The sequence below is a fragment of the Protomyctophum parallelum genome, assembly GCF_964188405.1.
Source record: "Protomyctophum parallelum genome assembly, chromosome: 18".
In the NCBI taxonomy this organism is placed as follows: Eukaryota; Metazoa; Chordata; class Actinopteri; order Myctophiformes; family Myctophidae; genus Protomyctophum; species Protomyctophum parallelum.
The window spans coordinates 15,875,141-15,898,894 of NC_139716.1; the positions used below are offsets into that span (position 1 = coordinate 15,875,141).

Here is a 23,754-nt window from a genome sequence, read left to right on the forward strand (position 1 = left end):
CACATGTAGACAGACGGTGTAAACAGGACACTGTGCTTTATAGACGTTAACAACACATGTAGACAGACGGTGTAAACAGGACACTGTGCTTTATAGACGTTAACAACACATGTAGACAGATGGTGTAAACAGGCGCTGTGCTTTATAGACGTTAACAACACATGTAGACAGATGGTGTAAACAGGCGCTGTGCTTCATAGACGTTAACAACACATGTAGACAGACGGTGTAAACAGGGCGCTGTGCTTCATAGACGTTAACAACACATGTAGACAGACGGTGTAAACAGGACACTGTGCTTTATAGACGTTAACAACACATGTAGACAGACGGTGTAAACAGGACACTGTGCTTTATAGACGTTAACAACACATGTAGACAGACGGTGTAAACAGGACACTGTGCTTTATAGACGTTAACAACACATGTAGACAGACGGTGTAAACAGGACACTGTGTTTTATAGACGTTAACAACACATGTAGACAGACGGTGTAAACAGGACACTGTGCTTTATAGACGTTAACAACACATGTAGACAGACGGTGTAAACAGGACACTGTGTTTTATAGACGTTAACAACACATGTAGACAGACGGTGTAAACAGGACACTGTGTTTTATAGACGTTAACAACACATGTAGACAGACGGTGTAAACAGGACACTGTGCTTTATAGACGTTAACAACACATGTAGACAGACGGTGTAAACAGGACACTGTGTTTTATAGACGTTAACAACACATGTAGACAGACGGTGTAAACAGGACACTGTGTTTTATAGACGTTAACAACACATGTAGACAGACGGTGTAAACAGGGCGCTGTGCTTCATAGACGTTAACAACACATGTAGACAGACGGTGTAAACAGGACACTGTGTTTTATAGACGTTAACAACACATGTAGACAGACGGTGTAAACAGGACACTGTGTTTTATAGACGTTAACAACACATGTAGACAGACGGTGTAAACAGGACACTGTGTTTTATAGACGTTAACAACACATGTAGACAGACGGTGTAAACAGGGCGCTGTGCTTCATAGACGTTAACAACACATGTAGACAGACGGTGTAAACAGGGCGCTGTGCTTTATAGACGTTAACAACACATGTAGACAGACGGTGTAAACAGGACACTGTGCTTTATAGACGTTAACAACACATGTAGACAGACGGTGTAAACAGGGCGCTGTGCTTCATAGACGTTAACAACACATGTAGACAGACGGTGTAAACAGGACACTGTGCTTTATAGACGTTAACAACACATGTAGACAGACGGTGTAAACAGGACACTGTGCTTTATAGACGTTAACAACACATGTAGACAGACGGTGTAAACAGGACACTGTGCTTTATAGACGTTAACAACACATGTAGACAGACGGTGTAAACAGGACACTGTGCTTTATAGACGTTAACAACACATGTAGACAGACGGTGTAAACAGGACACTGTGCTTTATAGACGTTAACAACACATGTAGACAGACGGTGTAAACAGGACACTGTGTTTTATAGACGTTAACAACACATGTAGACAGACGGTGTAAACAGGACACTGTGTTTTATAGACGTTAACAACACATGTAGACAGACGGTGTAAACAGGGCGCTGTGCTTCATAGACGTTAACAACACATGTAGACAGACGGAGTAAACAGGACACTGTGCTTTATAGACGTTAACAACACATGTAGACAGACAGTGTAAACAGGACACTGTGCTTTATAGACGTTAACAACACATGTAGACAGACAGTGTAAACAGGACACTGTGCTTTATAGACGTTAACAACACATGTAGACAGACAGTGTAAACAGGACACTGTGCTTTATAGACGTTAACAACACATGTAGACAGACGGTGTAAACAGGGCGCTGTGCTTCATAGACGTTAACAACACATGTAGACAGACGGTGTAAACAGGACACTGTGCTTTATAGACGTTAACAACACATGTAGACAGACGCTGTAAACAGGACACTGTGCTTTATAGACGTTAACAACACATGTAGACAGACGGTGTAAACAGGACACTGTGCTTTATAGACGTTAACAACACATGTAGACAGACGGTGTAAACAGGGCGCTGTGCTTTATAGACGTTAACAACACATGTAGACAGACGGTGTAAACAGGGCGCTGTGCTTTATAGACGTTAACAACACATGTAGACAGACGGTGTAAACAGGGCGCTGTGTTTTATAGACGTTAACAACACATGTAGACAGACGGTGTAAACAGGACACTGTGCTTTATAGACGTTAACAACACATGTAGACAGACGGTGTAAACAGGGCGCTGTGCTTCATAGACGTTAACAACACATGTAGACAGACGGTGTAAACAGGACACTGTGTTTTATAGACGTTAACAACACATGTAGACAGACGGTGTAAACAGGACACTGTGTTTTATAGACGTTAACAACACATGTAGACAGACGGTGTAAACAGGACACTGTGCTTTATAGACGTTAACAACACATGTAGACAGACGGTGTAAACAGGACACTGTGTTTTATAGACGTTAACAACACATGTAGACAGACGGTGTAAACAGGACACTGTGCTTTATAGACGTTAACAACACATGTAGACAGACGGTGTAAACAGGATACTGTGTTTTATAGACGTTAACAACACATGTAGACAGACGGTGTAAACAGGACACTGTGTTTTATAGACGTTAACAACACATGTAGACAGACGGTGTAAACAGGGCGCTGTGCTTTATAGACGTTAACAACACATGTAGACAGATGGTGTAAACAGGGCGCTGTGCTTTATAGACGTTAACAACACATGTAGACAGACGGTGTAAACAGGACGCTGTGCTTTATAGACGTTAACAACACATGTAGACAGACGGTGTAAACAGGACACTGTGCTTTATAGACGTTAACAACACATGTAGACAGACGGTGTAAACAGGGCGCTGTGCTTTATAGACGTTAACAACACATGTAGACAGACGGTGTAAACAGGACACTGTGTTTTATAGACGTTAACAACACATGTAGACAGACGGTGTAAACAGGACACTGTGTTTTATAGACGTTAACAACACATGTAGACAGACGGTGTAAACAGGGCGCTGTGCTTTATAGACGTTAACAACACATGTAGACAGATGGTGTAAACAGGGCGCTGTGCTTTATAGACGTTAACAACACATGTAGACAGACGGTGTAAACAGGGCGCTGTGCTTTATAGACGTTAACAACACATGTAGACAGACGGTGTAAACAGGGCACTGTGCTTTATAGACGTTAACAACACATGTAGACAGACAGTGTAAACAGGACACTGTGCTTTATAGACGTTAACAACACATGTAGACAGACGGTGTAAACAGGACACTGTGCTTTATAGACGTTAACAACACATGTAGACAGACGGTGTAAACAGGACACTGTGCTTTATAGACGTTAACAACACATGTAGACAGACGGTGTAAACAGGGCGCTGTGCTTCATAGACGTTAACAACACATGTAGACAGACGGTGTAAACAGGACACTGTGCTTTATAGACGTTAACAACACATGTAGACAGACGGTGTAAACAGGGCGCTGTGCTTTATAGACGTTAACAACACATGTAGACAGACGGTGTAAACAGGACACTGTGTTTTATAGACGTTAACAACACATGTAGACAGACGGTGTAAACAGGGCGCTGTGCTTTATAGACGTTAACAACACATGTAGACAGACGGTGTAAACAGGGCGCTGTGCTTTATAGACGTTAACAACACATGTAGACAGACGGAGTAAACAGGGCGCTGTGCTTTATAGACGTTAACAACACATGTAGACAGACGGTGTAAACAGGGCGCTGTGCTTTATAGACGTTAACAACACATGTAGACAGATGGTGTAAACAGGGCGCTGTGCTTTATAGACGTTAACAACACATGTAGACAGACGGTGTAAACAGGGCGCTGTGCTTTATAGACGTTAACAACACATGTAGACAGACGGTGTAAACAGGACACTGTGCTTTATAGACGTTAACAACACATGTAGACAGACGGTGTAAACAGGGCGCTGTGCTTCATAGACGTTAACAACACATGTAGACAGACGGTGTAAACAGGACACTGTGCTTTATAGACGTTAACAACACATGTAGACAGACGGTGTAAACAGGGCGCTGTGCTTTATAGACGTTAACAACACATGTAGACAGACGGTGTAAACAGGGCGCTGTGCTTTATAGACGTTAACAACACATGTAGACAGACGGAGTAAACAGGACACTGTGCTTTATAGACGTTAACAACACATGTAGACAGACAGTGTAAACAGGACACTGTGTTTTATAGACGTTAACAACACATGTAGACAGACGGTGTAAACAGGACACTGTGCTTTATAGACGTTAACAACACATGTAGACAGACGGTGTAAACAGGACACTGTGTTTTATAGACGTTAACAACACATGTAGACAGACGGTGTAAACAGGGCGCTGTGCTTCATAGACGTTAACAACACATGTAGACAGACGGAGTAAACAGGACACTGTGCTTTATAGACGTTAACAACACATGTAGACAGACAGTGTAAACAGGACACTGTGCTTTATAGACGTTAACAACACATGTAGACAGACAGTGTAAACAGGACACTGTGCTTTATAGACGTTAACAACACATGTAGACAGACAGTGTAAACAGGACACTGTGCTTTATAGACGTTAACAACACATGTAGACAGACGGTGTAAACAGGGCGCTGTGCTTTATAGACGTTAACAACACATGTAGACAGACGGTGTAAACAGGACACTGTGCTTTATAGACGTTAACAACACATGTAGACAGACGGTGTAAACAGGGCGCTGTGCTTTATAGACGTTAACAACACATGTAGACAGACGGTGTAAACAGGACACTGTGCTTTATAGACGTTAACAACACATGTAGACAGACGGTGTAAACAGGGCGCTGTGCTTTATAGACGTTAACAACACATGTAGACAGACGGTGTAAACAGGACACTGTGTTGTATAGACGTTAACAACACATGTAGACAGACGGTGTAAACAGGACACTGTGCTTTATAGACGTTAACAACACATGTAGACAGACGGTGTAAACAGGGCGCTGTGCTTTATAGACGTTAACAACACATGTAGACAGACGGTGTAAACAGGGCGCTGTGCTTTATAGACGTTAACAACACATGTAGACAGACGGTGTAAACAGGGCGCTGTGTTTTATAGACGTTAACAACACATGTAGACAGACGGTGTAAACAGGACGCTGTGCTTTATAGACGTTAACAACACATGTAGACAGACGGTGTAAACAGGGCGCTGTGTTTTATAGACGTTAACAACACATGTAGACAGACGGTGTAAACAGGACGCTGTGTTTTATAGACGTTAACAACACATGTAGACAGACGGTGTAAACAGGACACTGTGCTTTATAGACGTTAACAACACATGTAGACAGACGGTGTAAACAGGGCGCTGTGCTTTATAGACGTTAACAACACATGTAGACAGACGGTGTAAACAGGACACTGTGCTTTATAGACGTTAACAACACATGTAGACAGACGGTGTAAACAGGACACTGTGTTTTATAGACGTTAACAACACATGTAGACAGACGGTGTAAACAGGACGCTGTGCTTCATAGACGTTAACAACACATGTAGACAGACGGTGTAAACAGGACACTGTGCTTTATAGACGTTAACAACACATGTAGACAGACGGTGTAAACAGGGCGCTGTGCTTTATAGACGTTAACAACACATGTAGACAGATGGTGTAAACAGGACGCTGTGCTTTATAGACGTTAACAACACATGTAGACAGACGGTGTAAACAGGCGCTGTGCTTTATAGACGTTAACAACACATGTAGACAGATGGTGTAAACAGGACGCTGTGCTTTATAGACGTTAACAACACATGTAGACAGACGGTGTAAACAGGCGCTGTGCTTTATAGACGTTAACAACACATGTAGACAGACGGTGTAAACAGGACACTGTGTTTTATAGACGTTAACAACACATGTAGACAGACGGTGTAAACAGGGCGCTGTGCTTTATAGACGTTAACAACACATGTAGACAGACGGTGTAAACAGGACACTGTGTTTTATAGACGTTAACAACACATGTAGACAGACGGAGTAAACAGGACACTGTGTTTTATAGACGTTAACAACACATGTAGACAGACGGTGTAAACAGTAAACAGGGCGCTGTGTGGTGATAAACAGGATGCGGTGTGGTGATGATGCGTTGCTTACCAGAGAGCACGGAGTCGTCTTCGCCCTCGGATCCGTACTGCAGAGCCAGAGTGATGGCAGACAGCCGGTCGCCCTGAGCAGACCTGCGATTTCTGAACACGTGAATAGCATGTAAGACACCACAAAGTCACTGCTCCTATCATCGCTAGCCCCTCCGAGTCCTATATCCAGCTTTTTCCAACTTTGTCCTCCACGTACATTAAGAGTTTGACTCCATAAAACGCGTAACCCGCATTTTAATCAAATATTCTACGCTGCAGAGATTGTTTTATTACCTTAATTAAAAACAAAAACAAAACTTAAAGAAAATGTACAAAAAACACACACGCACACACTAAAAAAAAGAACTTAAAAAAACGTAACTTAACCCATTGACTGCTACCATTTATTGAGAAATTAGGACCTAATTCACGCCAGCATTTTTTTAATTTGAGCTCTTATTTTGAAAAGCCACATTTTGCCTCAACCGGAAGTGAGCTTATCCCTGCCAGCTTTACGTTGCCAAGACAACCTTTGTTTACATGATCGAATCAATGCCGGTACATATAGCACTCCACAACGTCGGCTCTGTGCCGTCAAAGAAACGCTGTTTTGACCAAAAATGCCATCTGGGACAAGGAATAGGAGATACAGGCGATTGAAAGAAACGGATAGAATGGATTCTTATGGCGACCGCGATCTAATATGAACGATCCAGTGCAGTGCTAACAACACTGCTAGCTAACCGGCTAACGTGAGTAGCATTATGGCTTGATCGATCATATGCACTATAAAAGCGCAATTGCCGAAGGGCTACGGCAATGGCAGCAAGGTTTATTATCAAATTGAGGCTTTGATTGCCGAAGGGCTTCGGCAATGGCAGGAAGACGGTTAAAAACAAAATCTTAAAAAAACCACTACATTTACGAGCTGCGTTCGCGCATCTTACTTGTAATCCTGCTAATGTTCATACCTGATTCGGAGGCTGGTTTTTGTGGGCTCGGCATGTTCGAGTTCAGTCTTCCTCTGGATGAAGACCTTCTTGATGATGTTTGCATCCTATACGGAGAGAAAGGATTGAGTCAACTGTGGTGTAAAATAATAATACAGTGTTAACCCATTTTGACCCGAGATCAGATTCTAAAAATGTCCTTCTACATCCTGACAGTTTTCTGAAAAAGCTATGTTTCTATGTCAGTCGTTCTTCGACTTTTCAAAAATAGCAGAAAATGGATTAAATAAGATAATAAACAGTAGACGTTGTCCGTACCTTAAAAACCTGAGATCCTGGTTCGTTGTAGGTTTTGGCATTTTTGGCCAGGAGGTCGATGTCCTTGGCCATGGCATTCACGCTCTTATAGTATCCAATCTATACGGTTTAAAGAACAAAAGGCCTTCGTTAGTTAACACAACACTCAACACTCACTTCTTCCTCCGACAAGAACTGAGATCAAGATTCTCATACGATTCTCATTGTTTTCCATGGGTCTGTTAAGTTGGTGAACATTTACTACGTTCAAAATGTGTCACCTGGAGTCAGAACTACTGTGGCTCCAAACAGACAACATCAAAGTGCTCGACTTCACCCATTCTGAACGGGAACCCATTTTGGCGTTAGCATCATGTCGTGCTTTAGCTATTGAAAAATAGCAGATCTACAAGCTCATAGCGCTACGAGCTTGTAGGTCTGCTATTTTTGAAAAAAAAGAACGACTGACATATTCTCGGGTCAGAATGGGTTAATCAGACCAGTGTGTGTCCAGTGGAAACCTCGTATGAATCTGATCTCAGGTCAGAATGGGTTAAAACCTCTCTTAAAGTCTCTCACTTGTAGTAAAAACATAAGAGTGACTAATAAACGAATCAAATGATTCCCGAGCGCGGCACGGCTGCAGCTCCAAGAGAGATGGGGGTCAAATGCGGAGAACAGATTTCACTGCGGTAACGTGTGTGACAAATAGTACGACTTTGACTTTGACGAACATGAATTGGTCAGCCAACTAGTGCTGCACCATTCTTCACAAAAAGAGATTGCACAGGTGAATCTTCGATTGATTGTGCAGCACTAATTGATGTCTCTGCTAACCATAAGGAGAGGATTCCTGCGTGACGACAGTGATATTTATTTTTGTTAATATATTTTTTATCCCACGATTTTGTAACCCATCTTTCACCCCTGTGTCAAATTTGTCAATCATCTAATGTGATCCTGGGCTCTACACACCCTCCACCAACCTAGTCCCCATATATGGGGGACAAGGGGAGAGCAACGGACTTGAACTCATGCTTCCTTCATGCCTGAGTGTCCAAGTTGCTCCTTGACACCTGACAGGGGGGAGTTTCCCTGGTTGGCCAGGGGGAGGCAGTTTACAATCACAGTGATAAAAGACATGGAAGGACTTCAATGGACAATGTTTCTGTGAGGCGACCTTTGACCTCATACATTCTAATCCAGTTAATCCCTCCAGTCCAGGTGGACATTGGCACCAGCTGTCATGAAACGACCGCAAGGTCGTTCCTGAGATGTCACGTTCACGCACGCACGCACGCACGCACGCACACACGCCCCGAAAAGATGATGCCCACTGGCAGAGAGACAGGAAATATTTTAAATTGATCACCTGTATTCTTTGTGCGATGGCTCTCAGATCAATAGGCTCCTTTATAATGGCATAGTAGTCTGGGTAATGCTATAGGAAAAGGACAGAGAACAACATGTGTACACTGCTACAGATTGACAACAGGAAAAACATATCTTCATTCCTCATTTTAACTACATCTACACAGGTGTGTACTGTTACTGTACCACTTTGGAAGGCAGCTTCTGGAAGAGTTCACTGCAGAGACGTCCGGCTGGGTCAGTGTGAGAAACCACAGCCTCCAACAGCTGCTCCAAGATCTCCTTCAGACAACCCACCGACGTCTAGATGGGAGACACACACATGGACAAGATCTCATTCAGACAACCCATAGACGTCTATAGATAGAAGACAGACACATGGACAAGATGTCCTTCAGACAACCCACAGACGTCTATAGATAGAAGACAGACACATGGACAAGATGTCCTTCACTGAGGTCTAGATAGAAGACAGTAAGACACACACATGGACAAGATCTCCTTCAAACATCTATACCACCAAACTTTTTAGCTGTTGAAAAACTAGCAGATCTACAAGCTCATATAGTGCAGCACCGAGTGCCGCACTATGAGCTTGTAGATCTGCTAGTTTTGAGTGGTGCAACCACTCCAAGGAACAGCAATGTCCGTGTACACCTATGTGCCTATGTGCACGGTCATGAGCACCAGTATATGACTATTAGTACCAGTAGGGGGGCGCTGTTTGACAGAAACAGAGCGAGAGATAGTATTAGTGCTGCACTGTTGCCTACTAATGAGAGAGGACAGGAGGAGGGGGAGAGGAGAGGAGGAGGGGAGAGAGAGGGGCAGCGGTGGCCGAACGGTTTGCGGAGCGGTCTTGATACCGGAAGGTGGACATGCCGGTGGGGGGGGGGGGGGGGGGGAGGGAAGAGGGTACGTACCTCGTCTTCGGTGGACATGCCGGTGGGGGGGGGGGGGGGGGGGGGGGAGAGGGTACGTACCTCGTCTTCGGTGGACATGCCGGTGTTGTCCAGCGTGTCGTCAGCAGCGTCTTCCTCTTCGTCATCTTGAACAAACTCATTCCTGGTCTGCAGATACACCACCCAGAGCCTGGAGGCAGCCTGGTACTCCTCACTGTCTGGCTGAGATTAAAGACATGATAAGATACACCACCCACAGCCTGGAGGCAGCCTGGTACTCCTCACTGTCTGGCTGAGATTAAAGACATGATAAGATACACCACCCACAGCCTGGAGGCAGCCTGGTACTCCTCGCTCTCTGGCTGAGGACAGAGATTAAATACATGATAAGATACACCACCCACAGCCTGGTACAACTCGCTCTCTGGCTGAGATTAAAGACATGATAAGATACACCACCCACAGCCTGGTACAACTCGCTCTATGGCTGAGGATGTAGATTAACCAATTTAGGCCTGACCTCAAAAAGAATCTTCTAAATCCTCCAGTTTTCTGAAATAAATATTTTCACGATTTTTCAAAAATAGCAGACCTACAAACTTGTAGCGCGATCTGCTATTTTTCAATAGCTAAATTATAATGTTTAAAACACCAAAAAGGGGTTCCCGCCCAAAATGGGTTAAAGACATGATAAGATACTCCTCGCTCGAGGTCGTATGAAACGATGCACGTAGAATAGATTAGGTGTCGTTATTTAAAAACATGACAGTGTTTCCCCCATAATGCATCATTGTGTGTGTGTGGGGGGGGGCACACATTCATGCCAGCCACCACAGTATGATTTTTAGTAGGCGGCTGCGAAAGCGAAAGCTCCCCCCTCAAGGTGCTGCCACACTATCTAAAGAGCCGCGCACGTTCTCGGCTGCACACAGATTGTTTTTCCGGGTTTTTAGACAGCTGGTGGATGGAAAAGAAGCTCCACTTCCGTGGACGACTTGCGCGACGGCCAGTTTCCCGGAAGCACTTTCCTCCGCGTCAGTCGTCCGCGGAGGTGGAGCTTAATTCCCATCAACCAGCTGTCTAAAAATCTGCCTCCGCACACGCCGCACAGCGCCTTCTGTCCGCGGCTGTCGGAAGTGTTGCGCTTAGGTGTGGAAACAGTGACACTATGAGCTTCGGGGCTAGAGGAGACACTGCATGGTCATTGAAACAAGTGGCAGTGGTTCTCAGCGCGGTTCAGCCTCCACTGTCAAACATAAGATCATAGACAACTGAAACATCTAAGATCAATGGGAATAACAGAGTTTTATTTATTATTATTTTTTTATCCCACGATTTTGTGACCCATTTTTTCACCCCTGTGTCAATTATCTAATGTGATCCTGGGCTCTACACACCCTCCACCAACCTAGTCCCCATATATGGGGGACAAGGGGAGAGCAACGGACTTGAACTCATGCTTCCTTCATGCCTGAGTGTCCAAGTTGCTCCTTTACACCTGACAGGGGGGAGTTTCCCTGGTTGGACGTAGCGCGTGGAAGGAACACGTTATTCCTACCAGTTCCTTTCCTCTCCATCAGAGACGAGGATTACTGCATGTTTTTTGTGAGATTCTTTTTTTAAGTGTTTCATAAACGTGCAAAAATAGATGATCTGGAAACTAACAACATATTTTGTGCACTCGCACTTATTGGGGAGTCCCCCCTTCCAACACACACACACACACACACACAAGATCAGTATCTGCCGACCGTGAGGAAAAGAATGTGTCGATCACACCCAAAAAAGAACCTGATGATCCCTGATTGATTGATCCCTGATGACGTCCTTCCTACCTTGTAGTATGATTTGGCATTATTGAACAGGAGCTGGAAGTCTGCAGTGAGCTGTTCCACCTCCTGGTAATCCTCCGACTTCAGCTTCTGTTGGATCTTCGTCATGTCGATGGGCTGAGACACCGCATCGTAGTAATCAGGCTGGTTCCTGGGGAGAGAATACAATGAGACGCCGCGTCGTAGTAATCAGGCTGGTTCCTGGGGAGAGAATACAATGAGACACCGCATCGTAGTAATCAGGCTGGTTCCTGGGGAGAGAATACAATGAGACACCGCGTCGTAGTAATCAGGCTGGTTCCTGGGGAGAGAATACAATGAGACACCACAACGTAGTAATCAGGCTGGTTCCTGGGGAGAGAATACAATGAGACACCACATCGTAGTAATCAGGCTGGTTCCTGGGGAGAGAATACAATGAGACACCGCATCGTAGTAATCAGGCTGGTTCCTGGGGAGAGAATACAATGAGACACCACATCGTAGTAATCAGGCTGGTTCCTGGGGAGAGAATACAATGAGACACCGCATCGTAGTAATCAGGCTGGTTCCTGGGGAGAGAATACAATGAGACACCGCATCGTAGTAATCAGGCTGGTTCCTGGGGAGAGAATACAATGAGACACCGCATCGTAGTAATCAGGCTGGTTCCTGGGGAGAGAATACAATGAGACACCACATCGTAGTAATCGATGGTCCCTGGGGAGGAACAATTAAATCCGGGGAGGAACAATAAAATAAACATTCAGGAAATTATGAATACGGTTATATTTCCTCAACTTTCAACGCTCTGGTTGCCCAACCACTGGTACGGGACATGCAACACCGTCCGGTACGCGAGAAGGCGGCCGGGATGAATATAATAACCTTCCAGTGGAGAGAAGCTGACTCGGTCAAATGAAGATACTAAGAGAGGATTGGTAAGTGATGTCATGATGTCACTGTGGTTTATAAACAGCTTGGAGTCCGAGCTCATCGCTGTCCAATCCTTGGCACCTTTATCGTAGCCTTAGCATCATCGTGCGTTCATGATCAGAGGCAACAAGCCGTCATACTTGTATTTGTCACGTTCGCGCTAATGAAACACTAAACAGTGTTTATTTTTATTTCATATCGACATTTCAAGTACAACTATCAGAAGATGTAATCCAGTTGAAGTAATACATCGCGTTGTAAGTTTAACTAAAGTTTCCCACCCGTCCAAAGTCATTTCTGATACAGACATACCGGTAACCTTTTTTAATCAACCTGTCCTTGTTGATATAACGTCATTTAGGTCAATGATATAACATTATGTAGTGCTCTTCATGTGACTTCAGGCGTGTTAACTGTTCAAATCATATCAAATAAATAAGGCTGGATGGCCGAAACCTTTGAGTCCTGTTCAAAATGCAAGAATAAATGATTGAAATGCAGTCTTGATGTGTGTTGACCCATTACCGTATTTTATTTGATAACATTATGTAGTGAAATAACGATATATAATTAGCAGCCAGTCATCGACTGTCTGCCAGACAGTAACCTTCTGAGTGTCACGTCTTGGCAACGATTTCAGCACGACAACCACGACATTAAAAACAAGGGTTATGAAGAAAATTAACGGTCCAACTTTGGTGAGAGTGTTTTTTTTTTTACCTTCTCTTTGGTACCCTGATGAAGAAATCAGAAAGGTGTCTCCCCTGGTCATCCTTGTGGTCCCTGATGGCGTTGAACAACTCGTGACATACAGCAATCTGCAGGGAAGGACATCATTACATCAACCACTTAACCCATTCTGACCTGAGATCAGACCTGAGATCAGATTCTAAAAATGTCAGTCGTTCTTCAATTTTTCAAAAATAGCAGACCTACTACCTACAAGCTCATAGCGCGCCACTCGGTGGCGCGCTATGAGCTTGTAGGTCTGCTATTTTTCAATAGCTAAAGCATAACATGATGCCAACACCAAAATGGGTTCCCGTTCAGAATGGGTTAAACTTAAACCATCCATTCTTAAACAGACCTGAGTTGCATTGATTGAATGACTAAAATGTTAGGAAGGGACTAGTGGACAAGAGATCCAGTATAAATAAAAGACATGTCATTTTACCCTTGGTTGTATGCTCAGCAATTGTAAAATCAGCCATTAGGACGGCATCACGGCCCGCCAAAATACATTTTAGTCGACTAAATAAACTGTAAAGTAGACTAAAATCTTATGATATTTGGTCGACTAAAACTAAACCAACACCAAGACATTCCAGGTGACTAAAATGTGACTACAACTAAATGAAAACTATTCAAAGGACTATATGACTAAAACAAAAATATGCTGTCAAAAACAACACCCCCGGAACCTCAAATGACGTCACAGTGTAGGCTCTACAGAGCCGAACAGACTTTTATTGGGCTCTAAAATAGGAGTATGCCTCACGCCAGGGCTCCTCCACTGGGCGCGTCTCCGTCGCGTCCTGCTCGTGTCATGACAACGTCAACGTCACGCTAGAGGTGCTCCACCGCGGGCTTTTGAAAACTGCGCGTCAGCAACATTCTTTTATGTTGCTGTCAACGCGTACGTGCGTCAAAAAACGAACCGGGGCAATTTTTTAGTCACCGAACGCAGCACAACGCAACGCGGGCAGTGGAGCCACCCTCCATTGATTAAAAGGGAACATTCCCGACGCTGACGGAGACGCGACGCGACCAGTGGAGCCCTGGCGTAAGGTTCTTCTCTTACTGGGTCTACGGTGGGGACGTTGGACGTCCTCCGTCTTTTCCTGCCGCTTCCAGGAGTGGACGAGGAGGCGTCGTCAAAGTCTCCTCCGCTGACGCTGCTGGACGGAGAGGTGGCTCTCCTCCGCTTGGTCGCACTCATCTTACGATCCTCTGCTGCTGCAAGCTAGGAGTCATAGATAGGACACATAGGAAACACAATCATCTCCTGATCCTCTGCTGCAAGCTAGGAGTCATAGATAGGACACATAGATAGGACACATGGGAAACAATCATCTTCTGATCCTCTGCTGCTGCAAGCTAGGAGTCATAGATAGGACACATGGGAAACAATCATCTTCTGATCCGCTGCTGCTGCAAGCTAGGAGTCATAGATAGGACACATAGGATACCAGTGATGTAAATATGTTTTCAATGTAATGAGTCCCAGGATGCAGGGATGGTCTTTCAGATGAGTCCCACTTCAACGACGTTATAGGAGTCATATTTTGCCAATTTTATAAATTGCAGCATTTAACTCCCATTTCATTTTATATGGTTATTATAATGTGGTTATATTCATGTAGAAAACATAATAAACTAGAATAAACAGTACAGTAGTACAGTAGTGCATCCCGTGGATGCAGAGGTCGTTGTATTATTGCGTCCCACTCCCAACTATAAACTGCATTTTGGGATGCAAAATGCACCCTGTTTTAATCTCTGGGAAACAATCATATTCTGCTCTGCTGTAAGATAGGACACATTAGGAAAACAACCATCTTCTGATCCTCTGCTTCAAGCTAGGACACATAGGACACAGTCAAAAATTTGTGTATTTGAAGGGACGTCAACAGGGGGTCCGTGAGTGACCCCTAGTGGGTCCTCAGAGTTACTACTACAGGGGAGGATGCCAAATCTTTGCGTGATAGATAGGCAGTGGCTCAGGGATGGAGTGGCTACATTAGATTTACAACCAAAGGTTCCCGGTTCGATCTCTGTGGGCTCCCCCAGAGTTTAGTGTCAAAGTGTCCTTGAGCAAGACTCTGAAACCCTAATCACTGTGTGATTAATACACATTAACATAAAGCCATCTATGAAAGAGTTCAATCTGCAACACAACTGTTGAACCTGTAGTGTGGGAGGGGGTCCCTGCTTCATCTAATCTCTCTCTCAGCTAGGGGGTCCACGATAACCAGGGCTCTTCTGGTCCATAGCAAGCTATAATCATCACAAGCACATGAATCCCTAGACATGTGAATCCCTTGACTCCTTCAAAACCGCTCTCAAAGGGCACCTACGGACGGCTGCAATTTGAAACTGGCCCCTGTAAAATCAGAATCCTTACCCCCCCCCCCTTTTTCCCCCTCACTGTATATGTATCTTTTCCCTTTTTGCTTCCTTTATGATGAATTCCTGTTTTGTTCTTTAACTATATAGAAGTATCTATTCGTACGTCTCTAAATGTTTTTGATGAATTGAACAAGGTGGACCCTCTTGTAAACAAGTGTATTGCTTAATTGGGTCGTCCACTCACAGTCAACAGTCTTTGTATTGAATTTGTGCTTGAAATGTACTGTAATTCTGCAAACTGTTAATAAATAAATCAATCAATCAAAAGCACATTTATTGTCACATCACAATATGATATATTAGCCTGGTAGGTTGCAGCGTTGTGAATTCACATTTCACAGTGTGTAAAAGGTTACTGCCACCCAGCGCTTGGGTCCAGACCTGTCACCGGCGTTATTTCACTTCTTATGTATGATTATGAATGCGTTTATATTGAAAAACGCATACAGTCAAAATAGCAGATCTACAACCTCTAGCCTTGCGTAGCGAGACTAATATCAGGGGCAAATAAGCATTGCAAAGGCAGATGAAGGCTGGCTCTGCGAGGCTAGATGGAGTAATACAGAGTTGTCAGATAATAGTGGAGTAAAAGTACAATATTTGATTGATTGAAATATGTATTAACAGTTTGCAGAATTACAGTACATTTTAAGCACAAACTCAATACAAAGACTGTTAACTGTGAGTGGACGACCCAATTAAGCATTACACTTGTTTACAAGAGGGTCCACCATGTTCAATTCATCAAAACATTTAGAGTTTGATGAATTCCACAATCAATCAAAGACAGAATACAAATAGACACTTCTATATAGTCAAAGAACAGAACAGGAATTCATCATAAAGGAGGTAAAAAGGGAAAGAAACATATACACTACAGTGAGGGGAAAATGGGGATTTGCCTCCGAGATTGATTCTTTGAAGTATGTATTAACAGTTTGCAGAATGGGTACATTTCACATGAAAGCACAACTCAATACAAAGACTGTGGACGAGTCGGACGACACACTGATAAAGCATTGGACTTGTTTACAAGTTACAACAGGGTCTACCTTTTTCAATTCATCAGAAAAGATGTAGTGGAGTAGAAGTAAAAGTACAGAGAAAGTTGTAAATACTCCAGCATAAGTACGGTACAACTTGAGTAAATGTACTTTAATACCAGTTTACTTTCCACCAGTGCCAAACAAACTGTCAATAAAGTATATTCAATCAATACAAAAAATGCACCTGTCTGTCTGTCTGCCTGCCTCTGCTCTGCACAGCAAGCTAGCCTGATAGCAACAACAACATGGAAAAGTGTATATTATTGCGACTCCTAGTTGAACAGCAACTACAGCGGAGTTAAACTACACGGACACCCCGACACAATGACACGGAGAAACCACAACAAACGAGCACGCGTGAAAACACGCCAAACTTCTCCATGTTGTTATCATAGCGTTAGCATGTAGCATTTAGCACCAGCTTCCATTGTATGGATGGAACACACACACAACAAAGCCCTCGATGCTAGCACCACACGCTAGCTCCGTTTTTACCACTTTTATACCATTTATAATCCAAATGCAAACTAAAGCCGGTAGAAACAGCGAGCTGTGGTGATGGAAGATACGGCAGTTAATGTCAAATTACCTTTATTAACTTTATATTTCGTTGAGTTGGTTCCCTGAGTTGAAATGTAGTTGCTAACGGCTAGCAGCTAGCCCTGTTGTTTACTTTGAAAACTACAAGCCCCGGAGCGGAAGTTAAGCTTTCTTCAGTTGGCTTGCTGAGCGCAGGAAGTCAACACAAAATAAATCGTCTCATCTCGAGAGATTAGCGCCACCATCAGGACAGAGGTGGTATACCACCTATCATGCTTGCCAAATCTTTGTGTGATAGATTATAGGAATGGATTGGGGTTTTTGATCGAGAACTTTAGCCAATTTTTTTGCATAATCTGTTTCAACACAAACACAATTTAAATGTGTGAGACACAGAGTAAACATTCACTAATGTAGCCTATACTGTAGCCTATACTATTCAATATACTTTTACTTTATATTAATCAAAAATCTTCAAAACAGTTTTTTTTTTTTTTTTTTTAATAGCAGACCAACAAATTCACAAAGCGAAAGATGTGCTTGTAAATTGCCCAAGAGTGATTGAAGTATGTATTAACAGTTTGCAGAATTACAGTATATATATATATATTATAATCTATACATTTCAAGCACAACTCAATACAAAAACTGTTAATTGTGAGTGGACAACCAATAAAGCAGTACACTTGTTTACAAGAGGGTCCACCGATCAATTCATCAATTGATCATTAGATTTATCACTGACGATGTGCATGGAAAAGGTGTGTGTATGTGTGTGCGTGTGCGTGCGTGTGTGTGCATGTGTGCGTGTGTCACTGTCAGTGTGTGTGTGTGTGTGTGTGTGTGTGTGTGTGTGTGTGTGTGTGTGTGTGTGTGTGTGTGTGCTGTGTAGCGAATAGTCTGTTACTATTAGCCACATATCCTGTTCCCGTTAGAATATTCCCCTGAGTGCATGGTTGTAAAAACAACACAAGATCCTCCTGTGTGTGTGTGTGTGTGTGTGTGTGTGTGTGTGTGTGTGTGTGTGTGTGTGTGTGTGTGTGTGTGTGTGTGTGTGTGTGTGTGTGTGTGCGTGCGTGCGTGTGCACGTGCGTGTGCATCACAGTGCGTGTGAGTGGGCGTGCACGCACGCAAACAGTTTGTTTGTTGGCTTTTTCCAACCACATCCGTAATCAAAAATGTCAACCAACCAAAGAACAAGATTGCTGTACACTGCAGGATCTCCTCACTGGTCAACAAAAAACACCGGGAAGACGCTAACAGGAGCCCTCGTACAAGGTTTCTACACCTTGAAGACGCTAACATGAGCCCTCGTACAAGGTTTCTACACCTTGAAGACGCTAACAGGAGCCCTCGTACAAGGTTTCTACACCTTGAAGACGCTAACAGGAGCCCTCGTACAAGGTTTCTACACCTTGAAGACGCTAACAGGAGCCCTCGTACAAGGTTTCTACACCTTGAAGACACTAACAGGAGCCCTCGTACAAGGTTTCTACACCTTGAAGACGCTAACAGGAGCCCTCGTACAAGGTTTCTACACCTTGAAGACGCTAACAGGAGCCCTCGTACAAGGTTTCTACACCTTGAAGACGCTAACAGGAGCCCTCGTACAAGGTTTCTACACCTTGAAGACGCTAACAGGAGCCCTCGTACAAGGTTTCTTTGACTATATATGCATGCATGCACCTCTTGGTACCACAGCACCTCAAAGGCCCTTAAAACAAGGCTCTATATCTAGACTTCCCAAAATAAACTGGTCAAACTTGGCCTCATGCACTCCCCAAACCCACCTCACCCCTGCCCACTTTGACAGGCTGGAATGGCGTAGGGTTGACGACAGAGTACACCATCTTGCAATGGGTCTGGTCTACAAGATTGGCCACTCCACCAAGAGTTCAACAAACCACTACAACCCAGATTATAGGCTCAAAGGGGTTCAATTATTTCCGCTCCTATATGTGCCACTAAAATGTTTTGAGAGAGTTACTGACCCATAAGGGTCCATTTGGTTCCTAACTTCCTAACTATATATAATTTAGCTGGGGACCCCCTGGAACTCCCTCAAGGACCCCTGGGGGTCCCCGGACCACTGCAAGGCTACACTGACCCCTTTTCCACTGGTTGGTTCCCAATGGGAACCGGTTCAGTTCTTTTAGGTTCTTAGTCCATGAGCCAGCCAGAGCTCCAACATTGGTGGGAAAAACTAGACCTATATTAAATTGTTTATAGGATAAATACAAGTAAATTAATACATGATAACCTTGCATATTTTCCTACATAATGCCTATTTAAAAATGTAAAATTTGTAATACAATAAATCATTGTCTTTGTGTAAGTACTCAACTGGGGAAGTTTCATGGTGATATAACAATCTAATATAGGTATGGTTTTGCACACTCAATTCATAATTAACATTCCAATTTTGGAGCTCTGGCTCATGGACTAAGAACCAGAAAGAACTGAACCGGTTCCCATTGGGAACCAACCGGTGAAAAATAACTGAACCGGTTCCCATTGGGAACCAACCGGTGGAAAAGAACTGAACCGGTTCCCATTGGGAACCAACCGGTGAAAAAGAACTGAACCGGTTCCCATTGGGAACCAACCGGTGGAAAAGAACTGAACCGGTTCCCATGGGAACCAACCGGTGGAAAAGAACTGAACCGGTTTCCATTGGGAACCAACCGGTGGAAAAGAACTGAACCGGTTCCCATTGACCAACCGGTGGAAAAGGGGCCACTGTGTCAGGTAGGCCTCACACACACACACCGCATAACTATCCCATTCTGACCTGAGATCAGATTCTAAAAATGTCATCTAGTTTAGACAGTTTTCTGAAAAAGCTATGTTTCTATGTCAGTCATTCTTCGATCTTTCAAAAATAGCAGATCTACAAGCTCGTAGCGTGCCACTCGGTGGCGCGCTATGAGCTTGTAGATCTGCTATTTTTCAATAGCTAAAGCACGACATAATGCTAACACCAGAAGGGGCCTCTGTTTGTTCTGATTAGGGCCAGTTCTGTTGATACAATGCAATGCATGGTGACACATTGATCTATGATGAATTGAACAAGGTTGACCCTCTTGTAAACAAGTGTAAATGCTTTATTGGGTCGTCCACTCACAGTTAACAGTCTTTGTATTGAGTTTGTGCTTGAAATGTACTGTAATTCTGCAAACTGTTAATAAATACTTCAATCAAAAAATCAATAAGTCAAATCAATAAATCAATAAAAAAACAGATCAGGCATTTTTTGAAAGATAATGTAGCTATTATAGCTCTATAGAGATGTATTTGCACCTGAAATATGAGTTAATTATTGTGATGATGATGATCGATTAGAAATCCGTTATTTTTGGTCGCGCACCTCCGCACCATGCAGGTATAGGCTATATAATAATGATGAGGCTTTTTTGTGCACGCACGCACGCACACACACGCTCGCACACACACACGCACGCACACACACACACACACACACACACACACACACACACACACACACACACACACACACACACACACACACAGGCAGAGCGAGGCGAGCACATCATCCTCGCGCCACGAGAGAGAAGAGAGAGAGACAGCGAGAGAGAGAGAGAGAGAGAGCGCTGCACGCATCACCACACATCGCGTTGAGGAGGTATAGGTCTGTTTATTTAAGCATTTTGATCAAACAGATATAAAATGGACATTAATGCTCCCTAATGTTTATAGAGGGAACCCTGCATATGTTTATGTGTCGCATCGCATGCATGTCTGTCTGTGTCTCTGTGTGTCTGTCTCTCTGTGTCTCTGTCTCTCTGTCTCTCTGTGTGTCTGTGGTTGCAACGTCTGTGTCTCTGTGTGTCTGTGTGTCTGTCTCTCTGTGTGTCTGTCTCTCTGTGTGTCTGTCTCTCTGTGTGTCTCCATCAGTGCTTTCTCACAGAGAATCAGAGATGCTGTGTTTGTGTTCGGTTCGGTTGGGTTCGGTAGGATATACCCTTGAACGCTGCAGCCTGCATGCAGCATGCTGCTCTGACTGCTATAGAGAGCTGCTCCACGGAAAACACATTTAATCCTAGTCCAATGGTTTACCAGAGGAGAGGAGAGACAGGATATTATTTTTTAGGTGTAGTAGCTGGTCTACCATGTTTTATACACTTGTATTATTATTATTATTTGGTCGTAGTTAAGAATGCATGCAATGGGAATAAGGTTATACCTCAAATCCTTTGCTTAAATTATGCTATCATTGGGATTTCATGATCTCTCTTTTTCTTTTCTTTTTTTCTTTTTTTTTTTTTTTTTTTTGGGGGGGGGGGGTGTATGCCATACAGTATAGTCTGTGTTTGATGTATTTTATTGTATTGTTTGCAATGCTAGGACACTAGGGCTGCCGATCTTTGCAAATTTCACCAAAACGATGTTTAAATGTAATAAATTCACCAGTATACTCTCTGCCCATTACTTGGCTTTTGTTTATGCTCTCTCTCTCTCTCTCTCTCTCTCTCTCTCTCTCTCTCTCTCTCTCTCTCTCTCTCTCTCTCTCTCTCTCTCTCTCTCTCTCTCTCTCTACCCAAACTTGTCTTATGTTCATGTATTTGCTATGCCTTTCATTGATTGATTGATTGGTTGATTGAAAAAGCACAGGGAAGGGACCGGGAAGTAGCCAATCGTAGGCCCAGTTCAACACATGGTCTTAGAGCAGTGGTTCCCAAAGTGGGGTCCTTGGGGGAGTTCCAGGGGGTCCCCAGCAGCAAATGGACCTGTATGGGTCTGTAACTCAGAGAGTGTGCAATAACGGGTCCATTTGGTTCCATTTGTTAAATTAAATTTGATTTTACATACATCGAAAAAGCCATGAGTCTGCATGTGCAATTGTCACACTAGTCAGTGTGACAATTGAACATGCCGACTCAGGCTTTTTCTAAGACTTAGGGACGATTCATACTCCTATTTTAATGTTTATTTAATGCCTTTTATTTTTATATTTTTTATGGAGGGACAGACAGTAGGCTGACAGGAAATGGGGAGAGAGATGGGGGGGAAGACATGCAGTAAAGGCCGTCGGGATCGGGAGTCGAACCCGCGGCACACTGCCAGACTGGATTACCAGCCAAGGTGCCTGGACCGCTGAGCCACATCCCAGGCTATACTCCTATTTTAGAGCCGAATAAAAGTCGGTTCGGCTCTGTAGAGCCTACAATGTGATGTCATTTGGCTCTGTAGAGCCTACAATGTGACGTCATTTGGCTTTGTAGAGCGTACAATGTGACGTCATTTGGCTCTGTAGAGCCTACAATGTGACGTCATTTGGCTCTGTAGAGCCTACAATGTGACGTCATTTGGCTCTGTAGAGCCTACAATGTGACGTCATTTGGCTCTGTAGAGCCTACAATGTGACGTCATTTGGCTCTGTAGAGCCTACAATGTGACGTCATTTGGCTCTGTAGAGCCTACAATGTGACGTCATTTGAGGTTGCATGCATGCATATGAAATGCATATATGCATGTTTTGTGTGTCTTTCTTAGTCTCTCCACCAGAGGCCATGCCTTCATGAGTTACAATGTTGTTCCTATATATATATATATTTAGGCTATAATCACATGCACGGCTTGCACGTGCGCGAAGGGGCCTTTTGATGTGCGTTGTAGGGCCATGCAGGACCCTTGGAGGGCCCATGCAGAGCTGTGTGGGTTCATTTCAAACTCACACTGGAACAATAACTCACAGCGAGAGATTACAAGTTAAAACGTTACTTTTTAAGGGGCGCTATAGCCCCTTCTATAAACAGCTTTTGTCCCCGCACGTCTAAAGATTTGCCATTGGCAATGAAAGGGGAATTCAGGTCAAATGTCCGCTAAATCTTGTCCCCATACGTCTCAAGATTTTGCCATTGACAATTGTTGTAATCTCTAACTGGACCCTCGTCTGGTTCTGACATACTGGTAGTGTGTGCAGGCTGGTTCTGACAGACTGGTAGTGTGTGCATGCTGGTTCTGACAGACGGGTAGTGTGTGCAGGCTGGGTGGTGTGTGGTTCTGACAGACTGGTAGTGTGTGCAGGCTGGGTGGTGTGTGGTTCTGACAGACTGGTAGTGTGTGCAGGCTGGGTGGTGTGTGGTTCTGACAGACTGGTAGTGTGTGCAGGCTGGGTGGTGTCTGGTTCTGACAGACTGGTAGTGTGTGCAGGCTGGGTGGTGTGTGGTTCTGACAGACTGGTAGTGTGTGCAGGCTGGGTGGTGTGTGGTTCTGACAGACTGGTAGTGTGTGCAGGCTGGGTGGTGTGTGGTTCTGACAGACAGGTAGTGTGTGCAGGCTGGGTGGTGTCTGGTTCTGACAGACTGGTAGTGTGTGCAGGCTGGGTGGTGTCTGGTTCTGACAGACTGGTAGTGTGTGCAGGCTGGGTGGTGTCTGGTTCTGACAGACTGGTAGTGTGTGCAGGCTGGGTGGTGTCTGGTTCTGACAGACTGGTAGTGTGTGCAGGCTGGGTGCATGGTGTGTGGTTCTGACAGACTGGTAGTGTG

The 23,754-nt window shown here is 44.1% G+C and overlaps 1 protein-coding gene across 1 annotated transcript in view; it reads right to left on the reverse strand.

Annotated features, from left to right (window-relative positions):
* Positions 1-17,308, reverse strand: part of LOC310875792 (protein polybromo-1-like) — a 51,153-nt gene extending 33,845 nt beyond the window's left edge. The window contains exons 1-10 of the mRNA XM_083789163.1: positions 17,295-17,308; positions 14,332-14,493; positions 13,251-13,348; positions 11,619-11,766; positions 9,865-10,005; positions 9,068-9,184; positions 8,883-8,951; positions 7,532-7,630; positions 7,235-7,320; positions 6,283-6,374 (exon numbers count right to left, since the gene is read on the reverse strand). Of these exons, the coding sequence (XP_083645289.1) occupies positions 6,283-6,374; positions 7,235-7,320; positions 7,532-7,630; positions 8,883-8,951; positions 9,068-9,184; positions 9,865-10,005; positions 11,619-11,766; positions 13,251-13,348; positions 14,332-14,469 (988 nt within the window). The 5' untranslated portion in view covers positions 14,470-14,493; positions 17,295-17,308. The remainder of the gene's footprint in view (positions 1-6,282; positions 6,375-7,234; positions 7,321-7,531; positions 7,631-8,882; positions 8,952-9,067; positions 9,185-9,864; positions 10,006-11,618; positions 11,767-13,250; positions 13,349-14,331; positions 14,494-17,294) is intronic.
* Between the last annotated feature and the right edge of the window lie 6,446 nt (positions 17,309-23,754).